Here is a 13,946-nt window from a genome sequence, read left to right as displayed (position 1 = left end):
GTTTCAGTGAGTAAAGCAAAGCTTTAAATAGCAAGAGATAACAGTAAAATGAGAGGCAACCATGCTTGTGTGAAAGCTCTGATGGGAAGCGTTTCCACTCTTATCAGCCCTGAGACCATTAGCAGGTGGTCTTTTCCAAAGATTTAGTACAGACTGTGAAACGTTACTGTATGCCTGCTCTTTTTCCTACTGAAAACAGAAAGCCTTTTTCTCTCTCCTATTCCCTCATCATCCTTTGTCTATGGGCTCATGAAACCTTCTCTGGATGAATAGCATTTCCATCGTGAAGAGTCTCACTGCTTCTCTATTACTTGAGGTTGACAGCCCCCCCAGCGCTCATTAGCACTGCTCTGTGCAGTGCGTGTGCTCGCAGCATAGCGTTTGATCACAGCTCAGTAGCTTTTACTTTCCTGACAGGGAGACTGTGGACCCGTCTGTTCCAGCATCACAGAGTGGCTCCTGCGGTCCCCAGGCTTGTGGCATCTCGGTCATGTGTGTGAGCTGTACTTGGAGCTGGAAGGGGGCATGTGGGACCCCATTCCTTTGGGCAACCTGTGCTAAGGAGCACAGAGCTGCCAGCCCGGCCCTGGGCAAGGCTCCCTCCAAAAGGGGCGGGGGAAGATGAGGAATTAATTATTTAGGACGTGCCTGTGAGCTAGGTCAGCTGTATTTGCAAATGCAGTCACATTCTCGACTGTGATTAGAAGCTGGGTTGAAAAGGTGGTATGACAGCTAACCAATTAACATAATAATGCTGCCATTGCTAATACATATTTTGTGTAACTCATCACAAAGACTTTTTTATCATATCTGTCTAGAATACGTATACAGTAAGTTTCACACAAATGCAATCTCTCTCATCTCCTTAGGGAGAAGGGTAACAGTGTCAAAATTAGACATTTAAAATTAATCATGTCACAGGCAGTATTAAAGTCATTTTCAACGGTAGATATGATGGAAAGGTGATATTTTTATATATACTTACTTTTTAGGTGCATATTGACCTACTTCTACATTTATATAAGGTCTTTCTAATATCAGGCACTGAATTATTTGCCCCCAGGGGTAGTGAAACTGCAGGTACTTGCTTTGCTTTGGGAAAGCTTGACTAGACCTGACGTTGAAGCGTGTTCTTCTTTGGTGTCTTACCTGGCATACATGGTAGTGGATTGTTTCCAGGAGGTTGAGTTTGGGGTTTTTTGATGATTTTGTTGCTGTTGTTTTTATTTGTTTTCTTTATGCTTGGAACATGCAGGATGTTCTTTCACTAAGTGATGAATATTATACATGAAAAGTAATCCAATGTTAAATGCAGTATGTTTGTTGTTGGTCTGGTTTTCTCCCTTTCCCACCCAGTGTCTCTTTTGATTACACAGGTAGGATGGTTTTGTTTGAAATAAATTTTCCTCTCTTGGGCCATTGAATTAGTATGATTTAATTACTTACTACAGTAGCCTCCTTAAGGAAGTAAGCAAGATGGAGCTAACTGTTTCTTTGCATCACAGAATACCTCAGAGGATAGTATATGTCTATGGCCAATGAAAGTGTCTGCTCAAGAGGCTGTGATTTGGATGGCATCTAGGACAGCACCTAACTGAGGGAGGGTCTCCAAAGCTTCCTTTTACTGCTACTTTACTTAAGTTGTTTGAATTGTTGCTTTCAAAGATAGTTTTAATAACTTCTTTCTTTTTAACTACCTTATATCTGCAAGTTTTCTTTCTCTAAAGGAAATAGCCATATATATATATATATGTATAGATATATATATGTATCATAGATATATATGTATAGATATAGATATCTATGATATATGTATATATATCTGTGCATATATATCCATATATATGTATCTAAATATACATATATATGTGTGCTGTGTCTTTCAACAGTATGAATGTTACAGTAATTCAGGGATAGCAAATACCTTCCTGAAAAAGACATTTGCAGTAGCTGTACAGGGCATATCTGTAGCCTATATATAATTCCTTCTTTTTGTTTTTGAGCCAAATGAGATTGCTGGATAGATTAAAGCTGACAATTTGAAGTGTGACAGAGAAAGCCATGAAAGCACTGCTTGGAAAGGACTGTTGCTTTCTTTATCCAAGTGGACATGAGTGAATGTAACCTAATAATTTAATAACAGATACAGAGCAAAGGTTTCAGTGTGGATTCTTTTTTAATTCAGTGCAAGTCATTGTGTTGCTTGCAACTCTGACTTGGATTTCTGTGGATTTGCTGTGTCCACGTGGCTTTCATCAGACTTTCTATTGTTCTTATTCTTCTATCCACAAAATCTATATTATCTACAGTTATAGTATGAGATATACACTTCCAGTTTTGCTGCTCCATTTTTCTCTGCAGTGTTCTTCTGATGCTGATTCAAGTCTTTCAAACTGTAAGTCTTTTTCTTCTAAAGCCATAACAAAAATAATTGCATAATGTTGATTTAGTACTGCAGATTTCCAGAATTTTATAAATTTCTGCCTTTCTTCTTTTGTGAGAAGTGGGATTTTGCTGTAGGCTTATTGCTTTGAGAATTGCTGGAAATGAGTTATGATGCTGAGAAGCCATTTTGAACCAGTGCAGTTTGAAAGATTTGAGGACAGTGAGGACAGCATAGGACAGTACACTTACATTCTTCAAGTCTTCCTGTTATACATATTCTCATATGTCTACATCTGCCTTAATGGATTTTGAACGATAAGGCTCCTAGAAGCAGATAATAAATAGAGGTGAGTGCTGTTTATGGGTTTAAGCTACAGTAGCTATAAATAATATTTGACTCTCTCTTTTCTTAGTTCTTTAAACTGCACCTGCTGAGGTCATTTGCAGGAGTAGCCTTGGCCTACTTTTGCTGCTGTTGACTCAGTAGAGAAGAATTAGGCCAATACTTAGTGCTTGTGAAAATTCCTGTCCTAAATGTATTTGAATTTGCCTCAGCCTTGCACTTCTGATTTGTCTTTTTGGAATAGACCAAAGTAGCTGGTACTGTGTGCTACAGAGGAACAGTGGGAACAAGCATCATTAGTTCCAAAGTCATTCTGTGGCATGGGGAGGAGTAGAAAACAGTGAACCTGAAGTAAATGGATCGTGATGACCTCAAACCGTGAGAGTCTGCTGCAATTTTAGCTTAGTTTGCATAATCCTGGTTGTTATGCCTGCTTTAAAGTCTTAATTGCTCATGTACCTTTGTAGCCTTCAGTCCTCCAGGTAATGTAAAATATGAGTCACTCTAGAAAGGCTCAGTCATTGCTACTGGCAGCCAGAATATGAGTCTGTTTGGGATGCAGGATCAGTGTTTTTACACCTTTCTGGAAGTACTGAGATGGTTATTGTTGAAGGGCAGCCATGTCTTCTTTTTTTCTTTCTGAGCTGCAAGGCAATTTTAAAAAAGGAACACAAAGCAGTTACTGGAGGACACAGCAGTTCTGACAGATGGACTGGGGTCATGTTCAGTATTCATGTATAGTTTCAGGTTCAAATTTGGAATTCTCAAGGTAATCATTTAAATTACTCTGAAACATTAATAAAATATTAATAAGATCTTGGGCAAATGGCACACATCATTCTTGCCTTCTTTGGGGCAAGTAAAAAAAAAAAAAAAAAAGCCTTTTCTTGGGTCCATGTAGTAAATTAATTTGTAGGAATACAAGAAAATTGGAAAGCCCTATTTTGGAAGTGCTCTCAAAATACTTCAGGCATTCTCTGTCAGATTTATCCTACCTGTATCCCACCCTTTGCTTAAGCACCCCAGGTTAGGTGGCTGAGTCACTTTCAACTCATTTGAATTCTAGAAACGTGCCTATCTCTCTCTGATTACAAAAAGACAAATGATTTTGGCAAAGGAGAACTGAAGTGCTTGGCTGAGTGCCCAAAGTCTATGTCTAGACTATATCAACGTTAGTGAGCAGAGCAGTGCAGTAAAAGTGGGCCTTTTCAAGTGAGTCAGTTATGGCGAGTACTCCACATTGGCACTGAGATAGAACTAGTCAGGATGAGCTTGAGCCTGGTGCCATGGATGAAGTGCTGCCATCACTGGATGCATTCCTGGAGCACATCTTCTGCTGTAGTTTTTCCAAAAGGAATTTGGTGTCCATACTCCAAGACTGTCCTGCAGATTAACCCAAAATATGATCAGAGGTGGTGATGAGACGATTTGAAGAGTAAGTGTTCTTCTGATCTATTCTGAAATACAAATGTAGCCACACCTTTATTTTTTGTAGATTCCACAGGAAAAAAAATGATGATAGAAATATTCTAAACCCACCTGGATGCCTACCTGTGCAACCTGGTCTAGGGAGTCTGCATTGGCAGCGGGTTGCACTAAATGATCTCTAGAGGTCCCATCCATCCCCTACAATTCTGTGATTCTGTGATTCTTCTGATGACACAGCTTCTTTTTGTATTAACATTGGTGAGCCCTCCATTTGTTTTTCCATTATCTGAAGCTTTGAGGGTGTAACAACTACTGTGCTGTGTTCAGATGAGCAAAGGGCATCTTGTAATCTGGCATATCCTGGGGATATGCTCACGAGGTACTGATGACGATAAACACGTTTTGCCACAAATTAGAGCCTGTTTCTTATCAACTCTGCCAATCTCTGCCAAAATGCCAGGTAGTGAACAATGAAAACCAGGTGCTATATTGAACACTTTAGTCATTTTAGACATGGAACAGTGAAGAGGACAACATAGCTGTCTGAATAAGCATTGAACAGTAGTTAAACTCTTTCTGTGTGGCAATTTTGAGGGGATATGTGAACTATGGGTTTACAAAAAGCTTTTTTAAATTCCTATCATGAGTGTTTGATCTCCACTCGTAAATCGAGATCATAGAATCATAGAAAGGCCTGGGTTGAAAAGGACCACAATGATCATCGAGTTTCAACCCTCCTGCTATGTGCAGGGTTGCTGACTACTAGACCAGGCTGCCCAGAGCCACATCCAGCCTGGCCTTGATATTCCATTAAACTGTTTTACTAAATGCATCTTGAAACTAATTAATAAAGATATGCTTTATGCTTACTCAATGGTTTAAACCTTTTAGAAGTACTAGTCCTTGGTGAAATGCCACACAGAAGAGTCCATACCTTCTCCAAAGCACATGCTTCCTAGTCTCAGCAGTAATTTCAGTGCAAAACTTGTGTGCAAGGCCCAAATCAGGTCTTGTTACCACATTTTTGTGCTGTTCTGTTTCTCTTAGGTTCTTACATCATGCTCATTGGCTTTGTGAAACAGACTTAGCGGAACTTGCTTTCTCACCTGATTTTTGGAAACTGGGGATTATTTCTACAGTACTCGAGGCCACACCTCAAATCTGGAGAAGAGAAGGCTCAGGGGAGACCATATAGCACTCTACAACTACCTGAAAGGAGGTTGTGGCAAGGTGGGTGTCAGGCTCTTCTCCCAGGTAGCAGTGATAGGGTGAGAGGGAATGGCCTTAGGTTGCGCTGGGGGGCGGGATGGGGGGTGGTTCAGGTTAGATATTGGAAACAAATTCTTCTCAGAAAGTTTTTTTCTCACTGGCACGGGCTGCCCAGAGAGGTGGTGGAGTCATTGTCATTGGAAGTGTTCAAGAAACATATAGATGTGGCACTGGGGAATATGGTTAGTGGGCATGGTGGGGATGGCTTGACAGTTGGACTAAATGATCATACTGATCTTTTCCAACCTTAATGATTCTGTGGTTTGTTACTTTGAATAGATTTGCTCTAGGGGTAATTGAGTATTTCTAAATGGATAAAATAAATGCTAAGAGAGTGACCAGCTAAAAAGAGAGTAACTTGGCTGAACTGTGACAGCAAACTGTATTGCAGAAGAGGCACTGTAGGCTGAAAAATGTCTTTGTTCAGAAGTTGGACACCAGACTACAGCACTCAGGAGCACAGTTAACTCCAACATAGTGTTCTTGCTGTCTTAAATGCAGCACCGGTTTGTCATGATTTTTTTGCTTGTTTGTTCTTAAGACAAAGTAGGATTTTTAAAACAGAAAATATTTTGCTAGGGATCTTAAAATACTGCTTCTCTCTGAATAGGTTTTTGTGACTCTTCAAGAAAAAATGAATGGATAACTCAACAACGAGTGAGCTTAGTTCAGGGCTTTTCTCACAGTGCAGGCAGGCAGGTGAGTTGTGAAGTAATGCCTCCTTATTTTGGAAATTCATTTTCACTTACCTGCGGAAATGTCTTGCTTTCCTCAGTGATGGTTTTGCACTATTCCTCATATGCAAATTCCTTGCCCAAGACAATAAAATCTTAAGTGAGAGACAATTCACAAAGCTCCTTTACCACCCCAAGTTTTGTAAAGCATTACCCTTTTGTTATGTCCTCTGTTCTGTTTGAAAAAAAAAAAAGTGCTGTTACCACGACAACTCTTGCCCACACTGGAAATCCATTATAGGAGTTTCTGGCTTGGGTTTTATTTGCATATGCTGCAAACAGCACTGTTATTAAACAGACTGCTGGTTGTTCTTCCCGTCACAGAGTTAGATGGGTGATGTGAAAATAGCTACAACTTTTTGATTCCAGGTAACAGTGGTCATGAACAGCTCTGCATAGCTCTCTACTTCTGTGTATTGCTTGCATCATATGTTGCTTTTTCCTTACAATCTGAAGCCATGCTTACTTGTTTAAATTATCAAACAACTTGGAAAAATGTTTTTTAGTTACTCAGCATTCTTTTTGCAAGACATTTGATTAGATGCTTTCTCCTCATTTCAAGAACGTTTGATCTTTTTTTGTATATTTAGTGTATTCTGCATGTCTTTATTAGACTTCTTTTTGTCACTGGATTATGAATTTAAGTCTTAAAAATGATGCTTGATACTGTACTTTGTCTTCTGCATAAATACTAACTATACTATCATGCAATTCTTGCTAGTCCTATTTGATAATAGAAAATTTATCATGAAGTGACTTTTGTGTTAATTTCTAGTAGTGTACAGTAATGTTGTCAACTTGCATTACCAGAGGCTATATTATGATTTTGTGATTTGTTCTATGGGATGGCAGTAAAAGATTGTGTCGTATAAATTTGGCATTTTTTTTTTCTATTTTTTTTCATTTTAGGAATTTCTATGGGATGCAGATCATGCTGCTAGAATGCATTTGGGTGAAGGATGAGTTCTGCATTACTCTCAGGAGTCTTCCAATACATTTGCTTGATTACCTTTTAATGACATTCTAAGTGAGCTGATGTGAAATAAATGACCTTGAATCATGAGTGAAGAAAAAAACTTCGGTGCATCCCAGAAAATGTTGTCTCCTTCAAGAAGTACTAGCAGCTGCTCCTCTAAGCAGGGAAGTCGACAGGTAATACAACCAAACTGAACACATTGACAAGATTGGCTGCTACTTTTGCTTCTGAATATTGGTGAATTTTTAGTATTCTATTTTCCTATTGCTTGTTTTATTTGATCACTTCTTTGGTTTCTTTACTCTGTTTTTGTTGTGTTGGTTTTTTTAAATTTCCATAGTAGCATCTTGCTTTTAGTGAAATGCACTGAACCTGTTTTACAAATATTACTTGTAAAATAGCGTATATAACCTGCCTGAATAGCAGGCTCTTGTAAGACTGGAATGCTAACAGCAAATCTTTATAGTGAAATATTACTGCTGTGAAGGCTTGATCCTGAAATCCCAAGTCCTCCCTAGAAGATAATATTTCTGTGGTAGAATATTGGGTAACAGCTCTGCTTATTTCAAGTTTCCAGGGAAAGGTTTGCATGAAAGAGAATGCATTTTTCTGAAACTTGACATTGAAAATGTTCATGTGAGTGCCTGTATGCTGGTTGTTGTAGTAGAAATGTAGTTAAGAGAATACATATTTGTAGAACGTAATGCATCTAGGTGCCTGATCCTGTATGAAACATGAAACCATACTTTGTCTTCTGCAGAAGTGATCATTTATGCTATTCTTTCAGTGAAAACCTGATTGTAAGCATTTGTACTTGATGAGTGAGACTGCTGAAGACAGCAGATGTGAGCAAGAATCATTGATCTGTAGCACTGCTGAAAATCAAGCTTAAATACAGTCAAACCGCGCTTGCTAAATGATGAGCAATACACTCAACGTACATAAACTTTTATTTGTACAGATACTACTTTAGTGGAGCTCCTGGAATTGCTTCAGGTTGAAATGTTAATTGGAATTGAGCATCCAAATCCCCTTAAAGCTTTGGAGACCTCAGCTGTGTGTTGAAAGAGCACCTGCTTTTCTGGCACTTCTGACCCTGCACGTACAGTCTCTGCAATTTCTGCATTTTAAAGTGCTGTGCTTGTAAGAATTGCTGTGCATTTCTCATACACTAAGCAAGTAAATCCGTGCTTTCAGGACACTCTTTTGTTTTCCTTCAACGTTATTTTTATATCCTCAGTATGAGATTACCTTTAAAAGCATAATTTAAAACATTTAGTATTGTCTGTTCCGACAGCTCCAGTCAATCATGTGTTATCACATAGTATTTAAATAATAAGATTTATATGAGCGTGTCTAAATCCCTTGGTGCATTACATAGCCAGTAAAATCAACTATACTTATGCAGAAACAGTTTATGCAAGAAAATCACTTACTGCCATTTAACATGTTAGAATCTGTAGAAAAGCTGAGGCTTTTGATACTATTGTTGGTGGATCCCATTTCTTACCCATTTTGTTCTCACCTGTACCCTTTGGAGGAAAGGAATAAATCAGTAAGGTTTAATATCATCTTGTCTGTCCCCAGTTTTTTATCCCTTGATCATCTGTACAAAAATGCAAGGTATACCTGACGGGTGTGGGAGATGGAATTTGCTGTTTTATTTGTATTCCAGGTGCATCTGTGTTCCTTGTCAGGCAGATGGCTATCATACATATCAGGTCAAGCTGAATAAAGGTGTAAAGTAGGTTGTTTCCCAATCTATTTTGAAGGCAGTACAGTTCATCTTTCTTCATACCAGGCATGGTGATAAATATCTCCACTTTGATTAAAGTTTCAGTATTACAATTTTCATGGTCAGTCACTGCAGTACCAAGTAAATAACTGGATTATTTTGCATCTAGGCAACCTAAATGAGTCAAATGACTTGTCCCTGTTTTCGGGAAGTGTTAATGACAAGCTAGCTTGCATGAGTTGGGGCAGCTCACATGACTTGTTATATGCTGAGAAATAATTGCTAAGCAAGGCTAAAATTTTTGCTTGCTTGCTTTTCATATTTACCCTGAAAATTTAGAAATACTTGTTTTTAGAAATAACATGATATTTTTAGTGTCTTTATGATTTCTCTTTTTTAATAGAGACTTCTTTCTTTGTATGGAATTCTTTAATACTTATCTACTCCTTTTCTTACCAAATATAATAACTTCCAACCTTATCCTATCACTTTGTTTGCATCTGCTGAAGTGATCATGAGGTCTTAAAAGCAGTCTGCAATGCTAAAACAACAACAAAAAAATCTAAATTACAATTTCTTTCAGGATTGTCAGTGTTGTATGGGAATGGCTAAATCACAGCCTGAACCAATGATTGAGCACCTGCTGAAGGGACACAGCCAGCCCTGGGAGCACAGGTGAAAGCAATTCACCTGTGCAACCAGAAGGGCTGGAACCTGGTTCCACCCCTCCCTAAGGTATGGGCTAATGTAATGTATGGGGTGGCTGCTATAAGGCAGGGATCTCCTGGAAGAGATCCTTCCTCTTGGAGAATTTGGTGAGCCCTGATCCTTGGGATGGGTAAGCAAACCTTTCTTTCTTTAACTGTATTGTGACCATCATCCTTTTTTAGGTAGTTTAGTACTGGTTATCTCCCCTTGTGTTTTTCTATACAACATTTACATGTGTAGCAGTGTACTGTTGTTCCTTATTTTATTTCCTGATTTTTTTTTATATCTTTCACGTGACTGGTTTTTTTTTTTTTACATTGAAGTAGTCATGCAGCTTACAGAACAAACTGCTTTGCTGAAGACAGCAAAGATTTAAATAACCTGTACAGTACGCACTCTGGATATTTACTTGAAACTAACTTATGTGGGTCATTTTTCCTGTATGACTTTAAAATTCATTTGTTAATGATGGTTTGCTTTGATAGAAGGTTTCAGTGAAAGTTTTGATGAATGTTAATCTCTGCTGCGTGCAGAAAGGTGGTCCTTTAGGCCTAACAGAGGCAATCCTCTGCAGCTTACTAGCCTGGACACACTAGTGCTTTGGGAGAGTCTCTGGTCTTGCAATTTATAAAGACCTGCACCTTCTAAGAGGGACCTTTTCTTTACTAGTGTAGACTGTAGTATAATAATGTAAAATTGTCAGTCTTGCCGTGACAATGTAGAGTTCTGTTGTTTTCAGTCCCTTTTTTCCTTTCTCGCGGAGGAGTTCTTGTCATGTTTCATTGAATACTATTGTTTTTATCATTAATTGCTCCTTTTTCTTTTCAGCCTCTTGTATTAGTAAATTGGAGCTTTGTTGACTGGCTATAATATCCACCTTCTGGTGGATGTTGTCAACCAGGTGCCTGACAAGACTGGGTGAATAAGGCCACCAACTGAGGGTTATTTGTCCTTCTCCTCTGCATGTTAGTTTAAATAGAAGCAGAGGTGTACTGTGAAGAAAACAGCAGCAATCTAAAGTTCTGTAGAACTTCTAAAGTATCTCCTGATATAAAAAGTATCACATAGAACATATAGGCTTTGCTTTTTTTTCTCCCCCCAAAGAGAAAGGGGACTGTTAGAAGACTGCAATATTATACTGTTAATTGCTGTATTAACAGTAGTTTGAAAGTTTAAGTAGTTTTGCTATGTGCTCTGTGGAATGTGGAGTGAATGGTTGGTTTTCATTTTCTTTCCTTTGTCTTCCAGTTTGATGGAAGGCTTCCTACTCTTCATTGGACTTTTGTGCCCCTTTCAAGCACCTTTGAAACTAGGCTCATTACTTGCAAGTTAACAATAGATCTGCCTGGGTGCTTTTTTCTGTGCTGTGGATTTGACATGGACATGGTAGTTCTTTTAATCTAGTTAAGTAAAAGTCAATCCTGGAAAAATGCAGAAGGAAGGTTTCTTTTTATTTGTTTTTTTTCTCCATAGTAGTGGGATCTGAGCTTCCCCCTACTCACAAAGCCCATTGAAAGTACACACTGGCATTGAGTAATAAGCAACTTGAGATGGGGATGTGAAGCCACGGATGTGTAAGGCTGCCCCTGGGGTTCCAGTGCCTGCTAAAATGTAGTTATTGCTCCTCACAGAGCAACAAGCATCAGTAGGGTGGAGCATAAATGGAGACCTGTGATACCGAAGATAGGCTGCTGTGCCATAGGAGTTGATTGAAACAGACCTGCAGGACTTCAAGAGGCCTGCTCCTCCATTTGCAGTGGGCACTGAAGACACTAACAGTTAATCCTGTTCCACTATGTACACCTCACCTTGAAACCTCATAGTAGGTCGGAGGCTGCTGCCATGTTGTATCTCTCTGCCCTTCTCTGTCAGTCACAGAAAGGGCTGTCTTCTATAAAGTTGCAGCTCAGACTCTTTTGTGAGCAAGGAAAACTGATACTGGTCATTACATTTGAATTGACCCACGTGCAAAAGAAGATATATTGTGATAATAATTTCTAAGTCTAATATGCTAATGAACTTTTAAAATAAATACAGTAAGGAAAAGCCTTATGACAGGAGAGCTGCTTAAAAATACTCCATGTTCTAAAAAAGAAAATTGAATCATTTCTGCCAATTTCATGAACCGTAACAAATGCTTTAGTTGCAGCTGATGCCAGCCCTTATCCTCCACAAAGCAAGCTTCTATTTTTGGCACTTTAAAATATTCGGTACAACTGACTGCGTTTCATACTGGAAGAAAGTCTGGCACTGTCATCTCTTTCATTTGGGAAGCAGTAAGTGCAAGCATCAGTCTGAGAGCCGTTCGAACTCATTACTTCATTCTTTCTTCTGAAATAATTCACCTTGAGGAGCTGTATGGTACACAGTAGTGCAGAAAGCAGGAAGGCTTTTATTAAATATAGAAAATGACTATAGTTACCTAATGGCAGACTTATCTCTGGAGACTGAAGTGCATGTGTTTTGTTTTTTTTCCTCATCCATAGAGCATATATAACCCTTCAACTACAGTGTGAATTCCCATGCTGATCTAAAATGAGCATCTTTGAACCTGTGAAAAGTAACAATAGTGCTTCCTCCCACAGCCTTGAGTGAAGTCTCTGCCTCAGGCAGCAAATGCAAAGTTGATCATTTTGTGCAGATACTTGTCCATAATAATGCAAAATCTTTGGTGGGGTTGTAATCATCAAACATTACCAGTCTGGGCATTGTTAATGCAGCTCAGCTGTTTTTTGTTTGTTTTAATTTCAGGAGGGGGGATGTGGGTGTTGTGAAGTGGTAGCATTTGGTGGGTATTTGCCCCCAATTTAGCATTATGGTTTGGGGTATCTTTTCCAGTTCCCCATGTGTGACAAGAATCAACAAAATAGACCATAATCTGAATGCTTCCGGTACCTTTCAGGAAATCCTGTATTTCCAATTTGCTCCTCAGCTACTTCAGACAGAAGAGAACAGATGATAACCAACCAGTTTGATTAATTTGTCTTCATTTTAGAGTAAGCAGTTGTGGTTTTTTTTCCTTCTGCAGCTGCTCCCAGCAATAGCCAGCTGATGCTTTTTGCTCATTAAATGTGACATCAGATATCTTGAAGAATGAAATACTGATCAAAATCCTGGTAGGGTTCAGATCCTGAACAGATCTTTAAAAAAAAAAAAAGTCACAGTGCAGTGTTTTGGAAACTGGGAGTTCAGAGGCTCAGGTGGGAAAGATTCTAGCCAGAAGGGGCCAACAGAACCAAATGCTTGCTGTTATTGCAGTGTTGTGTCTTGTAGTTATCCAGTATTTCTCCAAGCTGTTAATTCTCTGAAATATTCATTGCATTTCCTTGGGTAATATAGTTGATTAAATAGTCCCGTGCTTTTAAAAGTTCTGGACCTATTTTCAGGTCAGCTAAAGCTACCTTTTTATGTAAAGTTTACAATCAAAATGTGAGATTCCCACATTAACAGAAATGTGAGCAGAAACCTTGCCATCACCTGAGATTTGGCAAGCCGTTGGTCCCACTCAAAGGGAAATGGTGCTCTTACTTCTGCTTTTCTTTCCATTTTCATGCTTTTTCATTGTGAAGGCATTTTTTTACCAGCTTGCTAACCAGAAGAAACAATGAGAAATGCAGATCTTCTTCAGGAATAGGGGATGCATCTTATGCCTGGACTGCAGAAGCAGCCCAAAGTAAACCTTATTTGAAATGCAGGCCAGGATGTGCTCTATATTTAAACCTTTTACCCAAACTGTTGACGCAGCATATATTCCAGATGGGTGTACTACAGCTCTACTATTTCTCAGCGGCTCCTTTGTCTTTACCTCATATGCTCAATATAGAAGAAATCTGTCTAATTTCAGCAATCTCTTTTTTTCAAATTTATCCCTATAAAAAGAGTGCATTTGGATTCTTGCTTTTTTGTGCTCGAATTTGTTCTTGTCTCCTGCAAGTAGACTGCTCTATTAACAATATGCTGTGTTTAACCTTAAGCAAAGACTTTGAGAACTGGATCCAGGGTTCAAGAAATGCGATCCATTAGGCATAACGGTAAGAATACTGCAAAGGTCCTACTGCTTGCTAGTCTTGACTGCTATCAGGTTGGTTTTCAATGGAAAAATTGTTTGTATACTGCAGTTTAGTATATTTTGGATCAGGTGGTGGAAATAACTTGCTTGGTAATCATGTAATACAGTTTTTAAACTCTTCTGGCTAATTTCAAGAAGGAAAAAACAACCATCAACATGCCATTATTCTTAATCTTCTAAATGTTCCTATTAGTTCTTAATTAGAATCATTTTTCATTTGTTCCATCAGGTTTCATTACTTTTTAATGTTTACCTCTTTTCAAGTCCTCAGTTTGAAAACATGTCATGTCAATATTTGT

At 38.7% G+C, this 13,946-nt stretch overlaps 1 protein-coding gene across 19 annotated transcripts in view; it reads left to right on the top strand.

Annotated features, from left to right (window-relative positions):
• Window positions 1-13,946, top strand: part of OSBPL3 (oxysterol binding protein like 3) — a 90,055-nt gene that overhangs the window by 34,122 nt on the left and 41,987 nt on the right. For 9 of the 19 annotated variants that reach the window (XM_015281834.4, XM_015281837.4, XM_015281835.4 and 6 more), the window contains one exon: window positions 7,069-7,311. In XM_015281834.4, coding sequence (XP_015137320.2) covers window positions 7,219-7,311 — 93 coding nt within the window. In that variant the 5' untranslated portion in view covers window positions 7,069-7,218. Of the gene's footprint in view, window positions 1-2,423; window positions 2,733-2,754; window positions 4,164-5,203; window positions 5,387-6,035; window positions 6,125-7,068; window positions 7,312-13,946 lie in introns of those variants that run through there. The other 10 variants (XM_046937934.1, XM_040696621.2, XM_040696622.2 and 7 more) reach the window with 4 other exon arrangements.

The sequence above is a fragment of the Gallus gallus genome, chromosome 2 (genome assembly GCF_016699485.2).
Source record: "Gallus gallus isolate bGalGal1 chromosome 2, bGalGal1.mat.broiler.GRCg7b, whole genome shotgun sequence".
Taxonomy (NCBI): domain Eukaryota; kingdom Metazoa; phylum Chordata; class Aves; order Galliformes; family Phasianidae; genus Gallus; species Gallus gallus.
Note: the sequence above shows the minus strand (reverse complement) of the source record. Positions and strands in the feature narration are given on the sequence as shown.